General features: G+C 43.6%; 1 protein-coding gene across 5 annotated transcripts in view; it reads right to left on the bottom strand.

Annotated features, from left to right (window-relative positions):
- NIN (ninein) overlaps positions 1 to 20,993 on the bottom strand; it is a 96,112-nt gene that overhangs the window by 47,234 nt on the left and 27,885 nt on the right. For all 5 annotated transcript variants that reach the window (XM_029951078.1, XM_029951077.1, XM_029951079.1 and 2 more), the window contains 3 exons: positions 17,265 to 17,425; positions 3,179 to 3,218; positions 1,669 to 1,859 (listed from right to left, as the gene is read on the bottom strand). In XM_029951078.1, the coding sequence (XP_029806938.1) occupies positions 1,669 to 1,859; positions 3,179 to 3,218; positions 17,265 to 17,425 (392 nt within the window). The remainder of the gene's footprint in view (positions 1 to 1,668; positions 1,860 to 3,178; positions 3,219 to 17,264; positions 17,426 to 20,993) is intronic.

The raw sequence follows: 20,993 nt of genomic DNA, 5'->3' as shown, positions 1-20,993 counted from the left end.
AAAAAACAAAAACACCTCAACACTTGGGGCCATCCCTGCCACCCAGCCGTCCTTGCTTCTGGAAAGCAGAGTGCATAAGACAGCAAGTCTAGTTCCCCTTCATGGTAATGGCAACAAGCAGCAGTGACATCATTTTCTTTATCTATGAAATGAGGGGTGACTAAATCTAAAATTTCTTTCAGTCATGAAATCCCATGATCCCAAGTTGAATATGGATGAGATCATCTGGAACTTTCAGCTCCTCTGTGGTCTAGAGCTAATAGTATACAGTACTATTGTATTTCATGATTTTTTTTTTTTTGGTGGAGGGGAAACTAAGTAAAAGCTATATTCAATGAGCAATCTTTTACTCATCCTTGGATCAGAGGAAAATAACTAAATATGCTACTTCGTTCCCTGGGTTTTAGAAATTCCACCACAGAAGAAAATGCAATTCCCCGCAAATGGCTACAGTTTATTCCAAGAATTGTTCTTGAATAAATAAACCAAGTTTGTGCGGTATTTCTTGGCAAAACACCCCAAGGTTCTGCATACTGCACTGGTTTATAAGTTAGGAGGATTAATTTAATGTTATGATTCAGCAATGCTAGAAAATAAATGACCATGGAGCCATTACAAAGGTAGTCAATGGGTATATAACAGTCACATATACTATGGAGGAGGAGGGAAAAAATCTGCAAATGAGGCAACTTGGTAGCTTTTGATGATAAATCTCTCTCTGCTTTAGGAAAATAATACCACTGTATCCTCTGAGCAAGCAGGCCGTATGGTTTTAAATAGCATTCTACTCAAAGATTCCCCAAACTACAACAGTAGCCCTAACCTCTGAGCCCCTCCAGTCTTTATTTTCAGCTCTTTGAAAGCCATATCTTAGAATTATTTATATTCTTATATTTCATGGCTATTCAAGCACCCAGCCCTGCCAGTTTTCCTCTTAATTTTTCAGAAAACATAAAGCTCAAAAGTTTACCAATCAAGAGTCTCTTGCAAGGCCAGGGAGGGGTGGGGGTGGGGGACCTCCTTCAAGAATCTTCTGTATATCTTGAAGACCACCAGCCCACCCTTTTCCATTTCCTCATGACCAGAATGTTGTGCTATTTCCTGGCTGCTGTCCAAGCCAAAGGCTGTCTGTACATCGGGATACCCCACAAAAGCAGCTCAGCCCATCTTCAGTATTCTAAGTTTTTCTTGTTACTCAATCTGCTGAAGAATGCAGGGTTGATACTGAGCTCTTCTCTCCAAAAACCTAAACTCATCAGCTTGGCCTTGGAAATAGTCTCCCAACTCAAATCGTCTGAACTCCTGCATAATCCATCCTCCAGGTCTTTCTCACACTGTGTTCTGTGAATGCCACTTTTGCAGATCTGTCTGACGTGGTGGCTGCACGGAGCTGGTTAGTGTCTAGTAATAATGTGGGGTAACATGCTTAGCATAGTGAGGGTCACGAAGTATGGGCTCAGTGAGAGTTAGCTATTGTCAAGTCTGGTTTTTTCCCCCACAACGCAAGCTTCTCAAAGAAAGAATCTTCCAGGCTCACCTCCTAGGAAAAAGAGAAGGGAGTCTCTGTAACCTGCTGCAGAAGCCACCATATGGCTGCTCCTAGCCTGCAGCCAGTGTGGAGTTCGTCATGATTATTATTCCAGAATAAAAACATGATGCACGGCTTACCTCTCCATCGATATTCTGCAGGCCGTACTGCTCACAGAGGGAGACCAGCTTCTTTCGGTTCAGGTGACCATCGCGGGTGATCCCCAGATCTTCACACACCTCCTGCAGTTTCTCTTCTATCCAGTCTTGGGGAGCAGAAGACCCAGTTTGTGAGGCATTCAAGTCATCTGGGTTCCAAAATCTTAACTGGCCTGAAATAAAAACATATACCATGCTGTTCCCAAAGGAATTGCAAAGAGAGAGAGCCTATTCTCAAAGAAAACTGTGCTTTCTGAAAGTATTACATGAAAGAGGGCCGAGTCCCCCTTGATTTGAGTCTGTAGTTCAAGTGAAATGGAACCACTGGTTCCTAGGCTGCAACAAGAGCCAATAGGCACGTTTTTCTATACCACATGGGAAGTATCTTCTGTGCAGGGATACCAAGGTCCCAGGTCTGTTTTGTTCCAGTGGAAAACATGCACAGGCTTAAGGCTTTGATGTGATTGGAAGAGAAGGCTGGTTGAGAACCATCCCAAAGAGATGTACAAGCCCTGCCTCAACTCTAGCTACCAGGTTTTACTGTCACCACTTTCCTTCTGGCCGGAGCACTGGAACTGCTTTCACCGAGGAAGGAATGATTTCACAATAAGTATCATAAAATAATTGTAAAAGTCTCAGGATTAGCCTGTCTACACATTTGAATATTCTGACCTACAAACCAACCAACCTGAAAGAATAAGTGGCTGTAAATTGCAAGTTGCTAATTATCTATTCATTAAGGGTACATTTTATTTGAAGACGTAAGGATCCAACTCATTTAAAAATCAAAATTTACTTATCCTCTGTTACAAGTGCTCACTTCTAGTTAAATTTTCTGCTTACATATGAGAGATTTATAGTCATTACCTAATCATGAGATAATTAGTGGGACAATTTTGTGCGTCTGGAAGAAGCTTAGAAGGTTGAGAAGAGCATTTAGTGCTACCGTTACTATTTATTGAAGAAATCAAGTTCATTACTGCAGTGTCTTTTCAGGTTAGAGACCTAGAGAACACGCAGTAATTCCACTAAGGAGATACCGCCCGGGTAGGCTGAGGTGGGCTCACGTTCTGTCAGCTGAACCACAGTGCCACCTGCTGGTCCCAGAAGCTCAACATGTTTTGCAGCTCCTTAAATACATCTGAAAGTTGACAATGGATGCATTTTAAAAGGTCACTATTTAGTTTAGGACTGCTCTTGGATTAATTTGAAGGTTTGCATAAGAGAGCAATTAACCCATAAGTGAAATTCTACATCTTAGTTGCCATACGTTGCATGTGGTTAAAATGCTGGGATTTTAAAACTACGAACTTTCCTTTGGGAATGAATTTTTTTGTTGCTATTGTTTTTAAGGTTCCTTCTTAGCTGGCCTCTGGCACGCAAGGCTTTTGGGAAGAAGGCTAAGAGACACAGGAAATGGGGATGTGGAGAGCGCCCTGGGAATGGCAGCCCTTCCTTTCCGGACAGGCTCCAACACACACAAAGTTCTTACCTTCTGCTTCATACTCCTCACTGCGCTGTGTCTTCCAGTGCTAGAGAAGGCAAGAGAAGATTAGTGTGCTTTAGTAAAAGTATTCAGTTTTTCCAAGAAAACCTCTGGAATCATCAACTGAGAAAGTCGCATGATTCAGAACCTTACAGGTGGACTAGCCTCAGTCAACCAGCCGATTGAGATGACACTAAGACACACCACAGAGCCACCCACGCTATAGCACAGGGGATCTGCCTTTCATGTTTGCAAATTCACTTATTCAAAACCTATCAATAGCCAATAAAACCAGGCCAAAGCAAATGTTTGGAATCATTCAACTAACAAAAATTCGTATGATGCATTTATGAATCTGTTCTTCAATGTGTATTGGATGTCAAGTATTATGATACATCTTCAGAATACAACTATGAACAGAACAAATTTCTTGCCTCAAAAAGTTTATATGCTAAGAAGACCTGCAGACAGGAAAACAAAACATAACATTGTAGCGTATTAAGTGTGATGGTGGAGGGCACCAGGTGGCTCAGCTGGTTAAGCGTCCAACTTCAACTCAGGTTACGACTTCATGTCTCATGAGTTCAAGCCCTGCATCGGGCTCTGAACTGACAACTTAGAGCGAGAAGCCTGCTTCAGATTCTGTGTCTCCCTCTCTCCCTCTCTCTCTCTGCCCTTCCCCCCACTTGCATTCTGTCTCTGTCTCAAAAAAATAAGCATTAGAAAATTAATAAAAAGTTTAAAAACTCTATAAAAGTGTTATGATGGAGAAGTTCAAATGCTATGAGGGTACCTAAATAGGATCCTTCAGACTTAGGAAATCTGGGTAGACTTCCTGAAAGAAGCAACATCTCAACTGAGACATGAAGGGTGAGCAGGAGACAGCCATGTGAAAAGAAAGGAGCAGCTACTATTTGCTAAAGCACGGAGATAAGAATGAGCCTAGTATGTTTGTGACACAGTGAGGACGGGGACAGACATGCAACCCCAAACAGGTGGCTAGAAAGCTCAAGTTAAAGAAAATATATGTTACCAGTAAATTGCGTTAGAAGCTGTGAAATTTATCTGAACTGGACCATTCTGCCCCTATTGTGCTTTGTTACTGCTGGGTCTTTTTCAAGTCACAGTGTACATTTTGTAGTCTGTGTGCTGCACGAAGGCACCCAGTCAAGACACAATCAGAACCAAACTCTAGCCGCTGCTCTACCAGCCGAACGGCAGCACAGGCCTGCTTCTGGTGGGCAGCAACGAGGAGGCCGTGGTGGCCCTGGGCAGGCCAGTGAGCGGCCTAATCACACCTGCAGGGAGGTTCTAGCACCATGACAGGACACCCTGTTGAGAAAAGGCATATTCCCTTTTGAAACCTGCCTGTTGTCTTAGCAGAGATCCAACTTGATGAATGAAGCTGACTTTGATAACAAATACCAAGCCCTTTCTCTGTGATGGTCAACTACACAAGATGATCTGATTTCTTAGAATCCTAAATAAAGTCAACAGGAAAATTAGCCTGATTAAGTCCAGTCTCCAAGAGCTCGGATCCCTATTGTAAATGGAGTGCCACCCAAAATTCGTAGGTTGAATGTTGTATTTCAGTATCTCCTTCAAGTTGATATGAATGGAGGTCCTCTTTCAGGCAACCTAAGCACGTCTCCTTTTTCCACTCCATACTCACGCTGGTCCTCTCCAATTAAAGGACAACTGTCTACCAGGATTTCACAGTTTGTATTTTACTTGGAAAGACACTGAGGAGAGCACCAGAGAGTTTCGCCAGTTTTGCCACACTACATATAACTCCAGACCAACAAGGATGAGGTGGATCATTCGTTCTATGCAGAAGACCTCAAAAGGCCATAACTCACAATGTACAAGTTCATACAACTCTTTCAGATTACAACTGAAAAGTCACTAATATACATGGTAGTTATGGAAACAGAATTAGGGGACAGTGTGATTTTTCCTTGTCTGTTTGTGATTACAATTTTAGCAGCCCACAGTTCCTCCTAAAGACATATTTCAATTTTTTAAAACATTTATTTATTTTTGAGAGAGAGAGAAAGATTATGAGCAGGAGAGGGGCAGAGAGAGAGGGACACACAGAATTAGAAGCAGGCTCCAGGCTCTGAGCTGTTAGCACAGAGCCCGACACGGGGCTCGAACCCACGATCATGACCTGAGCTGAAGTCAGACGCTCAACCAACTGAGCCACCCAGGCGCCCCAAGACATATTTCAAATCTAGTGGATATATGAGGCATGGAGCAGGTAGGGAAGGAGTGGTGAGGTAAACAGCCCTCTGTAGATTTTCTTACATTATTGTTTCTGGGCAGAGTTCTACTGTTTTCATATAAAATGATTTAAATCAATAAAGATCCACTGATAAAAGCACCCTGTCTGTCCCAGTATATTTATTTCCTTATTCACAAAGATTTAAATTCTTATACTAATAACTACTTTCACATGTCCATATTGTGAAAATTCATTATTCAGCATATAATTTGGAAGCACCCTAAAACAGAATCCCTTAAGTCCACTTAAAATAAATAAAATCTGTTTCCATGATCTAAGAACCACTGGTCAAATTAAAACCTACTGAATCACAACAAGGGGAGGATTTTTAACAACACAAAGGGACAGGAAAGATAACAGGAGAGTATGTATCAGTGGGCCTCACCAATAAAGGGAGCCCCCACTGGGACACACAGATAGAAAAATGCAAAACTTCACTAAAGAACCTGAATGGCAGCTTGGAACTGGCAGGAAGAAAGAATCAGCTAATCTGAAGGCCAGTCAGTTGAAATCACCCAGTCTGAGGAGCTGCAAGAGAACATGCCTTCAAAAAAAACCTTTGGTAACAACTCCTGAAATAATGAGGTGTGTAGAGTTACCAAAAAGTTTATTTCTTACATTCGCTCACTTCTCCATTCATTTTAAATTAGTGAGGAATTAGTTCAAAGGAGCAAGAGGATCTAACGTACTGTTTCAAATATTTCGTGAGCCTATGGGGCTAGATGATTATATCGGATTCACTGCTTTTTTTATTTTGAGAGACAGAGCGAGCAAGCGAGTGAGGGACAGAGAGAGAGGGAGAGAGAAAATCCCAGGCAGGTTTTACATTCAGCACAGAGCCTTCTGCGAGGCTCCATCTCATGACTGGAGCAGAAATCAAATTAGACCCTTAACTGAGTGAGTGAGCCACTTAGGAGCCCCTAAACCTGCTTCAGTTCTCAAGTCAGTACTTCCCCTACTGGTCTCCTTCCCTGATTCTTACCCCAAACTGGTAACAGAATGAGGGTTACAGCACATGGGAGCCACACTGCCCCTTACCTACTGAACTTGGCCTGGACAAATATATTAATTGCTTTTTGCCTTAGTTGTTCCATCTATAAAATGGGAATAAAGTGGTACATTATCCACAGAATTGGGTAAGAGGCTTTTAAAATTGTGCTTGGTACATAATAAGCACTGTAAAATCTTTTTACTGGACATGTGTTTATGTAGTACATACTAAATTTATTTTTGCAGGTTTTATTTTCATTACCATGTTTAAACTTGAGGCATTAAGTTAGGTGGCCTGGGGGAAGTATCAGTATCATTGTAAGAAAATGCCAAGTCCGGTAAGTACGAAAAGAATATAGAAAAAATTCACATAAAAGGCAACACAAATAAATATGGGGAAAGACTCATTTCAAAGATAAGTATAAATTAAAACCAGGGAATCCCTTTGTTCCCATTAAATTAGCCATACTTGAGATACCATCAAGGTTATAAATTAAAATAGGCTCGTTTATACGTTAGTGGTAGTAGTGGGAATGGATATTATATTCGAAAACGGCTTCATGTTCAAAAGCCATGAACATATTCATACTCTCTGACCCAATAATTTCAGATGATTTCCATTGTTGATAAAATTAAAGGAAAAATGCTTATGCATAGATAGGTACATTTAGCACTTTTTGTAAAAGTAGTGAAAACAACATACTCAACAGTGTAGCACAAAGTACAACGGAACAACATAATGTAGTCATTAAAGTATAATTCTAAAACCATGTAAGAGATGGAAAAACATCACATGAAATGTTAAGTGAAAGACCATAACAAAAATGCCATCTATGCCATGACTAGCATAGACAAAAATATTTATACAATTAGACAAAGACTGGAAGGAAATAGAGATAATAAAAATAGATGCATTTAGTTGAGGGACTATGGGGAACAATTATATTTCCTTTGCTATTATAAATGTTTGTGCAATATAAGCAGGTACAACTTCACTATTTCTTTTTACCCCCCCCCCCCGCCCCGCCCTCTAATTCTCTCTAAATGAATCTCCTGTGACCTGGGGGTGGGGAGAAAGGGAAAGTTCTTTAGCAGAGTGCACCGGCTCTGTGACCTGAGACAGAGGAGGCCTGTGGGGAGACAGGTGCTGTTCAGGAGGGTGAAAGCTGCTAACACCAATGCCTCTTGAGCTTAGTGTGCAGAGATCAGGGACACCAGTTTGAGACCCGCACTGGGGACAAAGACCATGACCATCCGTCAGGCAGTTTCACCCAATGGCATCAGGCACAGCACAGCCTTCTAAAGCCCTAGGCAGCATTGGCAGCTTAAATGATTTCATATAAACTCTTTGGGAAAACGGTGGCAGGTAAGTTAAAAAAAAATCTCTAGGAGTAACAACTTCCCAAGCCCGTGACCCTGTGTAAGAAACAAAGATCCAGCTAGGAACAGCCCTGCTAGAAGCAGCAAATGTATACTAAATAGCTACATTTCCATTCCAAGACCACTTGAGCTGGAGAAGGAGTTAGCCTCCAGAAACACATGCTGTGCTTCTCCCCGGTCTCCGCCAAGGGTCTGCTCCTTTAACAAGGGGGAGGTAGCACATGGAGGCTGAATGTTTGTTATTAAATTGCAATTTCGAGGGGCAGGGTGAGGTGGGGACAGATTCTGTTCATTCACAGCTCATTTTCATTCTCACTGCCTGGCTCCAGTAGTTCCAATTAAAAAGCAGCGGGAGGAGGAGGGGTGGCAGGTTAGAAGGTTGGGGAGATTAGGTCATTCGCCTATTGGACCACTACCAGTAACAGGAGGCATCGTTCTGAAACAAGGTCTTTTCATTGCTGCTCGTTTGCCCAGCGCAGTGAAAGCCTGGCAAGTGGCCTCTAGACACTGATCAGCCTGAGCATTGGGAGGGAGATAATCTTTGGAAAAGTGGGGGAAGACAGGAGACACAACTGCTGGCATGTGTTCTCAATACTAATTCATGAAAAAGGATTTTGAATTTCTTCCCCTGAAATTTTAGGTGACCTATCATTGGAATGATAGATGTTAATAAACGTTTTAACAGTCATTCTGTGCGATTCTGGTGGCAAAACGGGAGAGGGCGTGAGCGCAAGGGTTGAACAGAGATTCGGTTCAGTCTGGCTCTGCCACTAGGTGTGGCCACTCGGTACCTTACATCATGCCCAAAGTGGGGATGAGCTGCCCAGCGTGGGCACGAAGGCATATGCCTGGCACTTAGGAAGTGATAGCTATTATTACGATTTAAGCCAGAACAAAGATGTGGTGAAGGATCTGGGCTCCAGGAGTGCCTGGTTGGCTCAGTCAGTTGAGTATCTGACTTCAGCTCAGGTCATGATCTCACGGTTCCGTGGGTTTGAGCCCCATGTCGGAGTCTGCAGTGTCAGCCCAAGGCCTGCAGCCTGCTTCAGATTCTGTGTGTGTGTCTCTCTGCCCCTTCTCTGCTCTCTTTTTCTCAAAAATAAATAAACTTTTTTAAGAAAAAAAAGGGATTTGGGCTCCAGAGCTGGACCTCCAGGGTTCAGTTTCAGCTCCACCACTTATGCTGTTCAAACCCAGGCACACTACTTAATTGCCAGTGTGCCTCAGTTATCTCATGGGTGAGTAACAGTACCTGCCTGCAAAGGTGTGCTCATGTCTGGAATGCAGGTAAAACAGTGCCTATTATATATAACTCGACAGCTAAGTGTCTGTTAAGTAAATAAAGATTACCATTACTACTCCTACTACAGAGAAAAGAAACGACAGCCCAGTGCTAGCTTTAAGAACAAGCCCAGAAGAGACTCTGTATAAACTACAGCTTTGAAAATGGTAATTGTGATGAAGTAATCAACTTTTGGTTCAGCATCAGAGCAGAGCCTCCCTAGGGGGCCTCGTCCGGTCGAGAGTGTCCCCTGGGTGGCCACAGCTGGCAGGGACTGTCTGTGCTTCCATATGACCATGCCAAGTGTGGGGGCCAATGGCCCCGTTGAGAACAGCCGGAGGGGAGAGGGTCAGAGGTTGCCCAGCCCAAACATGGCTGCTACAGAAGGCAGCCCCCCTAGCCCCCCAGGCAGACAAAGGAAGCCCACTTTGTAGGCTGTGCATCTCAATGTCACACTGGCTATTGTGGCCAGCACTCTGGCCACCCAACAGCCAGATGAGGGTGCCCCACACGCGCAGACTACACCAGCGACACCACTTTCAGGAATGCTTTCTCTGGAAGGCCACCTGCTTTGCTGGACCGCAGAGCAGATGGCCCGAGCCTCTTGGATCCCGGGTTCCCAGCCCTGAGCCCGGGCCAGCATCTGCAGTCCGCCGGCCTGGCGCGGCCCCTGCCCACAATAGCCCCATCACAGCCCCCACCAGCCATCTGCTCCAGCACAGACCTTGTGCCCTGCAGAATGTATGGCTAATTAAAACGATTATGGGGGCACACACGGGGCTATTCTTTCCCAGCAAAGGTTGCTGAACCGACCTCAGCAGCCTTCAGCAGATGTTTTTTCTTTTTCTTTTCTTTTTTTTTTTTTTTAAAGGGGAAAGCCTTGTAAGCCCAGAAAGAAGAGGAAGGAAATTTGCTGGAATAACAAAGCTCCCCAAGCAAATTGAGCTATAGTGTCCATTTTACAAGAGTGACACACTTAGCCAAGCACAGGAAGCTTTTGGAAAAACACAAACAGAACTCAGTTTAGAAGGGTGTTTATGACCAAAATGTGAGGACTTTGAAAAACACACCATCTATGGCATATTTAGCAGTCCTAAATATGTATATAGCCCTTGCTCTGGGCCAGGTACTGCAAGCCAAGCAAGCCCAGCAGGAACCTTGTTTCTGTAGGGATGGGCTTCCTGGGACTTTGGTTTGTTTCTGTCATCCTGCCTTTGAAGGCAAAATGTGCAATGGAGAGAGCCTGCCAGCCCAGCTCCCAGTCTCTCTGCTCTCTGAATCCACAGACAAGCCCCTCAGTTGCAGGGCTGTCATAAAAAGAAAGCGAATCGTTCCTTTATCTTTAAAAGCAATTAAAAGCCTGGGCACCTGGGTGGCTCAGTTGAGTGTCTGACTTCAGCTCAGGTCACAATCTCACAGCTCGTGAGTTTAAGCCCCGCATCAGGCTCTGTGCAGACAGCTCAGAGCCGGGAGCCTGCTTTGGATTCTGTGTCTCCCTCCACCTCAAAAATAAACAAACATTAAAAAAAAATTTAAAGCAATTAAAACCTACATGTCAATACAGGGGACAACAGAAATTAGTGTAGGATTTTTAACTGCACGCACGTTTATATGAGTCCTGCTACGTTGCAAAAAGTCTTTGGTATTGCCAACATGAAGAAATGCTGAATTGAAAAGAGTTTGAGCCTTAAGATTCTTCTCCTACCGAGGTTGGGGAGTATTCTTGGTTCACTGCATTTGAAAGTCCCTAAAGGGATTTTTTAATACATCTGCTCATGGTATCTCCTTCATCAGAGTTGCTTTCGGTGTATAATGAACAGTATTTTCCATTCGGAAAATACACTAAATGGTATAGTTGGAAAATGTTACTATTATCATTAAAATTAACTTTATTCATTTTTAATTTGTTGTCTGATTTACTTTCTACTTCGAAAATACTGGAAATTGTTGACCTGGAAGCAGGTGGGGGTGGGGGCTGGAGGCCCAGGGAATTCCCTCTGGGATCCAGTCAGGAAGACACAGCAGAACAGCACAGCCTGCAAGCCTGAGAACGTAGTCTGTGTTAAAATGAGAGAGATCTTGGGGCGCCTGGGTGGCTCAGTCGGTTAAGCCTCCGGCTTCGGCTCAGGTCAGATCTCACGGTCGTGGGTTCGAGCCCCGCATCAGGCTCTGTGCTGACAGCTAGCTCAGAGCCTGGAGCCTGCTTCCAGTTCTGTGTCTCCTTCTCTCTCTGCCCCTCCCCCTCTCATGCTTTGTCTCTCTCAGTATCAAAAATAAATAAAACAAAAAAAGTTAAAAAATAAATAAATAAAACAAATAAAATGAGAGAGATCTTATTAGCTTTGAGGGGACTTCTTCACATCACTTTCAAGTGATCTACAACTGCCTCTTGAAGGAGTGTTTCCCTCTGGGAATAGCCGAAAGATCTTAAATAGACTTAAGAAAAACCAAGGGAAACACTGAAATTCCATTAATTAAAAAAAACTATCCTGATGATGTCCTATCATTTGATGGAAATAAATGGCATCAGTTATGAAAGTGCTTACTTTGTCACAAAGACTAGAACAAGCCATCTAACGGGAGGAATGGGAACCCAGGTACATTTCAACTACAAAGCTCTTAGCAGAACTTCTCTCAGATATTAAGAAGTTTGCTCCAGAATTAAGTATTTATGCCAGACAATATAAATGAGTAATTCACGAAGGTTAACTGCGAAGATACGCATAGATGAAAATGAACACAGCAGGGCTAGAAGTCAGTTTCCCACTTCTTGAAGAAGTCTGATTTTATGTGGGGTAGTAAAATCAGTTTGGGGGGTTGTTCTTAGCTCTTAAACCCCGACCACCACTCCTGTCCTACCCCGGAGTCCAAAGACAAAGCCGTGATTTGCTGAGCAAACCCATTGTTGAGCAAATGAAGCAAATGGCTTCAACTTTTCTCTCCGGTCCTCACCTAAACCGCACGGTTTTGGCTTACACTACTATTGTCTGTAGTTGAAGAAATAATTGTTGAAAGCCTCCTGCTCTCGATAATAATCTTCCTAGACCTGATTTACTCCCCGTGGAGGAAAACAGTTAACAAGGTGTCCCCTGTTTTCAACAAGGGCAGAAAACAAAGCAGTCCTGCCCTAATTATATTCATTGAACAACCTTTCCTACCAGGTCTCAGTCATACAGAGTAGAACTGGGCATTAGTTTTGCTTCTCCCCCATTCCACCTATCCTTACAAGAAACCACAAAATTCAAGGTCAGTAACCATTGCGGGTATGCATATAAAAAGGGGGAAAAAATATGTACTCTCTGGAAACTAAAATCTCACTTCTGTTTCTTAACCAAAAACCACCACCCAAACTTTCATTCATCACGCCTTATGCTGGAGTCGAGAATGTGCCCTTTCTTACTCCGGATTAATTCAGAAAAGAACATCCAGTTGAATTGTCTTGAGTGAAAATGATCCCATAAGAAAAGAAAAAAATCACTACTTTCCTTTCAATACCACCTGAGATGAGAGGTCAGACTCTGAAGTGAATCCATTTGCCAGATAAACACACTAAATTGGAAGGTGAAGGCACATTTCAGCCTCATGGTGGAACCTACCTGACACTTGTGAAATTAGCACATTCTGCTTCAGGGTTTCCAAATGAAATTCTGAAATACACATTGTAGTGCTGAGAATTAAGGGAGACTACAGTGGTCTTTCCCTATGCGATGGCTTTCTGGCCTTGTGAGAGAGACAGGGTAGGGGAGGCAAGCTCCACAGCTAGATGAGATATTTTCTGTTTCAGCAGGAAAGAATCCAATTGCCAGAATTAAAGCTGGGAGCGGGATCGAGAGGATTAACATGCATACAATTTTTATTAGGGCTTTAACATATATGAACTGAAACGGAAGTCAAGCACTATCAAAAGCACCTCAGAACAAGGTTTATTCTCCTACGTTCTATTCAGAAGATGAGGCCAAAGTAACGGATCGTTTGTTACTCCATAGCCACCAAGCAGGTACCCAAGGCACCACATCACGGTGGTGTGCCACAAACGGTTATAAGGGGTCCAGGTCATTATAACTACTGAAGACTGAAGCTTCACATGGGACTTACATTAAAAATTAATATAGTTGGGGCGCCTGGGTGGCTCAGTCAGTAAGGACCCAACTTCGGCTAAGGTCATGATCTCGTGGTTTGTGAATTCGAGCCTTGTATTAGGCTCTGTGCTGTTAGCTCAGAGCCTGGAGCCTCCTTCAGATTCTGTGTCTCCCCCTCTCTCTGCCCCTCCCATGCTCATGCTCTCTCAATAAATTTTAAAAAACAAAAAAATAAATAAATATAGTTGCTTGAAAGCAAGCTTTATAATAGCATCACTCTTACTTGTCTGTTTTTCCATGTTTTCTTGGGTGGAACAGGAGGGTGGAGTTTCAGGTAGACTGCAGAGAAGTACCACTACTGAGAATTACCTGTCATTCTGGTTGTACAGATGGGAGAAGGCCTCGGCAAATAAGGATGCAGAAAAAAATGTTGTGAGTCACTAACCCAGGAGCAAAGGACAAAACTCAATCCATAGCAACTTCTCTATTACAGAATAATCCTAGAGGGAAGAAGGGGGAGGGAAAAATTTTTTTTTAATGTTTATGTATTTTGAGATAGAGAGAGAGCACGCATGAGCAGGAAAGGGGCACAGAGAGAGGAAGAGAGAATCTCAAGCAGGCTCTGCACTGTCTGCACAGAGCCCGACGTGGGGCTCACACCCACAAACTGTGAAATCATGGCCTGGGCTGAAATCAAGAGCCAGACACTTAACCAACTGAGCCACCCAGGGCCCCTGGGGAGGAATTATTGTTTTATCCCTTCAGATGATCGTTTGCTCTCTTATCCCTACAAGAGGAGTTCATAGAAGGAAGCAAGCCACCCTGAGGGCAGCTTTTACAGATGTCTGTGACCCCATTCCATTCCACTGCACTCTTCTCCAAGTGCTCAGATAGGATGCATTCTGGAGCAAAGATTAGTCTCCTCGATGGGTAGCAACATCCGGGCTTCTCCCTGTAACGGCTGACAACAGGTTAAGGTCCTTTGGTCTTCATCAAAAAATTCTAAAGTCACTTCTGGAAAACTCGGGTATGTCTGAGAGCAGGAGAAACTGCGTTCTGAAGGCAAGCTAGGAATCTCACCCGTCCCTGAGCCAGGATTCAGGAGTCAAAGGAAACTCACAGTCAAAACCAAGAAGGCCCATCTCCGGCTTCCCAGCTGACTACTCCTGATGAATTATTCACATCAGGAGCCACCCATCCCTGCTCCTTCCTTCAGCACTGCCCAATGGCACTGAGATGAAGTATGAACCACAGGTAACAAATATACCCGAGAAATATATTCTTAACACCCAAGGACAGGAGACAAAAGGGCCTCGGGCAATCAAAAGAGGAAAAAAAAAGCCAACAGTAAAGAACTCCTGACAGGTTCTGAAATGCTTATAAGTTAATAAATAAACCTCACAGATCATTAAGAATTTTCTCCTCCCCATCATCCCCATTTTGGAGCCACTCTAGAATAAGGAAGACTACCAACCACTCCGAAGAGACCGGGGGATTTCTGGTGCGAGCACGTGCTGTCCAGAGCGTGAAGTTCCACTGGCCAACTGAGCGGCGCTAAACAGTAGAGGCTTGTGTGGAAACTGGCCAGGAAAATGTCTTGACCCAGCAGTATGCCGTGGAGGCTGACATCCGTGGACACTAAGCCACCAGACCATGTGTATCTGTGAAGGCAGCGAGCATGACCTAGTGCTAGACAAAGCTTGGACAAGACCCTTCTTGCTGCCCACAGGAACTTCAAAAATGTCACACGGAAGGCTACTGACTTTTTACAGTAATGCATCGATGTGAAAACGGACAGGCTCCATTCAGCTCACAAAACACTTCAGTTTAGGCAAGAAAGCATCTGGGTGAGCTTTCGGTTTGAGACCACCCTCAATAATTTAAAAAAGAAAGCATAAAGGCGGTTGTCCAGTGCCCTTGTAGCCTTTCGGGGGGGTTCCCAAAGTCAGGTCAGTAGGGGATCTTTACGGAGGACAGACATGGAGGTAAAGGACCTTCTAGGCCGCTATTTGCTGTGCTAGTAAAAGGGGCAGTTGAGCACTCAAGCTTCTATATACAGTATCAGAAAGTCCTACCTAAGAGGTTCTGAAGGAGGAGGGAAAAGCTGAATATCGGGGGTGAAATGTGTTCTCCCAAGATGCCCTTTCACTGAGACACAGAGGCAAGAATTTGCCAGAACTCGGGCCTCAACGCTTATCTTTATTTATACAGGAGCCCAAAGTCTCACTTTTAAACAGCATCTCTCACTGGAAGTCCATACATAAGATAAAACAAGGATTTAAGTGCTCTAGTCAAGAAACTTTCTGGGTATCCTGAGATCACAACTAGAAACTATCTTATCAAAAAAATAAGTAATCATTGTTTCTGAGCACCAAATCATAATGCCTTGGGTACTAAAAGTAGTTGGAGAAAGGAGATACTAGACTTAAAAGTGTTTTCCAAATAACGAAAGATCCAAATACTTCCAGAAGTGTTGACACATATTTTAACATTTTTTGTATGTGTGTATGTGTGTGTGTGGCCATAGAGAAGTGTCTCAGATACATTCCACACTACTCAGGGTTATGAAACAGACTTTAGGTAATAAAATGCTATCCTTCCTGACAGCAAGATAAATATTATGAGCACTGCAATAACTATGCAAATGACTTACATCTCTGAAACTGCATATGCAAAATTTTTGTGCATGTGAGTATACGTGCTTTATTGGGAAAGGGCCCTGTCTCACAGGAATGTGGCAAAGGGTCGGAAACTGACGGAACTTAAGAAGAGACGTAGCCGCTACCCCTGACCGGCCCCAGGTCCCTCTTCCTTGCTTCTAATGGTCTCTTCTGTCTTCAGCTGTCACCCTCATGCATGTCCCCCTCACACCATTCGGCAGGTTCTTCCCTCTCTAGCCGCTTTTCGTCCTCTCTTCTCTCTCACATGTCTGCCACTGTTCTTTTACTTCTGGCGTGAGGACAGGTATTCCTTATCTTTAAAACAAGGGTGCAAACTTCTCTGGACCAGTAGACCACCAGTCCTGTGTCTTCTAAATTGATGTGCTCTGGCTGGTTTCATTTTTGCTCAGTACCTAGGCTCTGTTACCTTTGGGTTTGTGGGCATTCTGGAAGGCCGAAGATGCTAGATGTCTGACCGCTGGGGTCGTTATTGGAGCAAGCTTTCTGTGGATTTTAATGAGCTGAACATGGGTGTTAGACAACAATGAACGCGCACACACGCACGCACACAAACGCGCACACCTCCAGCAATCCACCATCTACCGACTATTTAAGAAGGTTGAGGCACTTAGTCTCTTTACCAGCTTACGTTAATATCTGAAATATTTGCAACCCCAGTCTGAGCTGGGATTTGCAAGAAATATTTAGAGCTTGCTCAGCATGGTGTTTTCAATCATGTTCTATAAATGGCATGCTGGTAAATGAGCCGCAAGGAAAGAATAAAGAAAATGTTACTGCTTCCCCTTCACTGGTGGAGTACGGCGATGCATACGAGGGAAAGAAGGGAGGTGAGGGAAGTGGGCACATCCGAAGCTGGAAGGCCAGGCGGGCCCGGGTGCCAGGAAGAACCGTGACGGCTGCTGAGACCACAAGAACCGAGTGTGAAAGCTGCTCTATCCCGCCATGAAAGGTAAGGGAAGACTTTCAAAATGCCTGAGCGCTGCTTTTGTTTCCTGCTTGCCACTGATGCCGGTTTGTAGATTGCATGGGGTGGGGGTGGGGGGATCAGCTTCTTACCTAACTAAAAAGGACACTGCCATGTGGAGAGACATATTCCTAATAAGTGCTCCAAGTGCCAGATCCCAGAAAATAGGAAAAGAATGGATTTTAAATTATATAAACATAAACCTTGCACAGAAATGTCAGCTCTCCAGGAGTTGAAACAGAGGTGGAAACATTCAAACAATAGAAAAATTAGTCGTCTATATCCAAAAGGCCAAGTAATAAGACCAACAAGTAGCTGTTAACCGAGAAGAGCCATAACCCCCTCAGTTCTCCTGTCTCCACACCACCATGGTGGGGCATCTGCCCGTCACCGCGCCTCTGGTCGGGATGATGTGTCTGTCCGATTCCTTACCTCATGGTGGTCACTGGCCGGGGTGTGTGAAGGTCGTGCTTCTTCATCTAGTGGCTCAATCTCTGCAAACTCTTCCACGGACTCTTGAAACTCAGGTAAGGACCTTCGTCCGTAACGTTTCCCACCTTTCACATATTTGGGCTGAGCTTCCAGTGAACATTCTAGGCAGGGAGACAAGAGTTGAGGCCACATTACATGACAGTCTCAGCCCGGAGCTGACCCTCACAGCTGTCAGACCCAGCCTCTTATACGAGCCCCAAAATAAACCACCACTGTCTGCCAGTCGTGCGGGGATGTGGGCGTGTATGAGGCACCGGGTCAGAAGCAGAACACGGCTTCTCATTTCTGAATGACAGACAGCACCCGGAGCACATCTCTGCATACAATGGGAGAGATGCAATGCCCGCAGAAGCGTCTGACTTAAAAGTACAGAATTAAGATCAGGATAAAGCAAGGAGTCATATTTGTTCTGTTTATTAAGCTGGTGTCTTGCACAGAGAGAGGAAAAGGGAGAGGGAGAGATCACACTGACAAAGAGACGCGCTGGAGGAAGTCTTGGAAAACAATGATAAAAAGAACACCATCTCCACACTGTTAGTGTTCACACCCCCCTCCTGCACCTCAGTGACTCCTTGGTTAACATCCCACCTTCTGATCCATCAGACAAGCAGGATGGCAGAACAAAGAAACTGACACAGCGGATCCTAATAAATTAATGACGGCTCATCACTTACATGAAACCTGGCATCAAGATCTCATTATAAAATTAAAAGCTGTAGAATAAAATAGTAAAGGCAAAACTGTATAAAGAAAAATGATAATATTATGTTTTTATTCTCTTCATGAGTTTGGTGTTGTACAAAATAAAATGGAATGTGCGTAAGGGGAGGGTTATTTCTTGATCTTAAAGAAGCACCTCAGTGTTTTGATGTAACGTGTCTCAGGCTCAATATTTCACCATGTTCACAACCACCACTGCCAACACCGCCATCACCAGCACCACCACCAACACTACCCTTCCGCTACAATGGACAGCTTTAAAGCAATAGAATAAATACTTCACTCAATGCACATGTCATCTTAGATATAGAGATTTTTTTTTCGCATCTTGCACAGAATGAGGAGAATAAAACAGTCTATTAAAATACAAAAGATCAGCAATGCTTTCATTTTGGTTCTTATCATCCACAAAAGCACAGTGTCTCTAGAGAACACAACGTGTATTCTATTTGAACACGACCGTCTTAACAAGATATGTCTCAATTCACACATGGAGATTTTCAGATGAGGTTAAGTACATACATCATCAAAACCAGGCTGGTCAATTAGATAAGAACCAAAAGGTCAAAACCCTTCCTTTACCACTGCTGAAACCACACGAGGGGTTAAACCATTATTTTGGAGCTTCCCTGGGAAGGCCCGCGATCCTGCGTCACTAACTCTGCCCTTCCCCGCATGTCCATGCCCTTCCTCTGGTCGAAGCTCAGATTTCACAGATGTGGTCAGAAGCATTCTGAAAATGCTCAGCACAGCTCAGAGTGAAGTATTTATGCTTGCTCTATAATTTCCAGCGATATTTATATCCAGCTTTTAAAAAGTCCCAGCCAAGTCATTGTATTCGGTCCAGCGGTTCCCTTACAGGAAGGGTTTAAGCATACGCAATTTAAATTGACAATCACATGCACAGTTGAAGGTACCTTTCATCAGGAGAGAGTGTGTCAGCCTGGGCATATTCAGGAGCGGCCCAGACACCCGAGCTCCTTGTTGGCAGCTGACGCCCACAGATGCTAGTCAGATAAAGAGGCAATGTAGAACCATCCTTAATTTTTTACACATTCTTAAATTTTACTGGCAGACAATAAGGTACACCATTAGTGTTGATGGGGGCAGGGGGGTTGGAAAAGATTGAAAGAAAAACTTACAACGTCAGACAGCGGAACATGACATTTTCCCAGTGTGAGAACAGTCATGGTCTGGGGATGGAAATGGCAAAGGAGCCCTTACTGTGTGCTGCGCATTTACAGAGGAAAAGAGGAATGGGACAAAGCAGCCATCTTAAAAAACCTACTGTAGGGGCGCCCGGGTGGCTCAGCCGGTTGAGCATCCCACTTCAGCTCAGATCATGATCTCATGGTTCATGAGTTCGAGCCCTGCATCGGGCTCTGTGCTGACAGCTCAGCGCCTGGAGCCTGCTTCCGATTCTGTGTCTCCCTCTCTCACTGCCCTTCCTCCCTACTCAGCGCTCTGTCTCTGTCTCTCAAAAATAAATAAATGTTAAAAAGAAAAAAACCTACTGTAATTTACTCCAAAACCTGCCTGTGGATGCAATGGCCCCCAGTTATTTTCCACGAAATATTCCAAGCCCTGCAGGGAGCAGCCGTGGATTTGAATAAGCAATAGAAGGTAACAGACTGTGAGCCATTAAAGACCTTGAGAGACTTGGGTTAATTTTATTTATTTTTGCATTGCCAAGAGTTTTTAGCTTTTATTTATATTTTATTATTATAACTAATTGTGATCAAACTTTCAGTATCTTTAACAGAATGTAAATATATCACAAAGTCAATTTCTAGAGAAATCTAGTAAACTGTATACTCTTTTTTGGAATAAAGAGATTAGCACAAAGGAAAAATGGGGTGTTAATGTTACCTCATTGTATTTCCCAAATCTTCTACGTGACCAATAAAGAATTAGATTAATTGAACCGATTACAGTGACTTCTTTGACTTACATATTTCTCTCCTACTTAAAGTATGAGCATCATTATACTTACAATAAGAAGTGAAGAAAGACAAAAAAGTAAGGAGGTTCAGAAAGGACATTCATAGTCAACAGTCATTACTGTGTTAAACATTTGAAAACTATGATTGTCCTTACCAGTTTCAACCAGGCCTTTAAGAGGCCACAGCGACAGTCCACCAAATGAATTTTAAGACACTCTCATACCCCTTAGTTAAAGAATGTCCTACCCCATCCTTTTGCCCAACAAGGACTTAGAAAACTGCAGCCCTGTGGGCAAAGTTGATGTATTTTATGAGCACATCTAGGTGTAACTTAACATGTCAGGGTTTCACTGCTGAACAATTTTAGCTATGACAGACAGCGCCTGGGTGGCTCAGTCAGTTAAGCTCCCGACTCTCGGTTTCGGCTCAGGTCATGATCTCAGGGTTCCTGAGATGGAGCCCCACATCGTGCTCTGCCCTGACAGCATGGAGCCTGCTTGGGGTTCTCTCTCTCTCCCTCTCTCTGTCCTCCCCCTCTCGTACATTCTCTCTTTCTCAAAGTAAATAAAACCTAAAAACAGAAATGAAATTATTTACATCATACAGCTTTCTTCAACACAAGCGTAAGTAACTTCTCCAGTCACATGCTCCAAGGAGGGCTAGGAAATGCCAATGACACAAACAATATGTAAAGGACTGCCAAATTTGCAGTGTTTTATTTCCTTGAACATTTATTTATGATTCTACCTGGACTGCCAAGCTTCAGGGTCATTTTTGCTTCTTTCAATTTTCTATTTCTCCTATTTGACAAAAACAAAAATGAGCTTTGAAGGAAAGAAGACAAGTTGACCCTGCCTAGAGGAGTCTTGGACTCCATCCTCGGAGAATTTATTATGAAACACATCAGTCATAGTAAAGCGTCTTTTGAAGCACTCCTACCTGACTTCGTTTAGATGACTGGGTTTTATTCAATAAACCAAAGACATGGTTATGAGTAGGGGACAAC

This window comes from Suricata suricatta, chromosome 9 (assembly GCF_006229205.1).
Source record: "Suricata suricatta isolate VVHF042 chromosome 9, meerkat_22Aug2017_6uvM2_HiC, whole genome shotgun sequence".
NCBI classification, from domain to species: domain Eukaryota; kingdom Metazoa; phylum Chordata; class Mammalia; order Carnivora; family Herpestidae; genus Suricata; species Suricata suricatta.
Note: the sequence above shows the minus strand (reverse complement) of the source record. Positions and strands in the feature narration are given on the sequence as shown.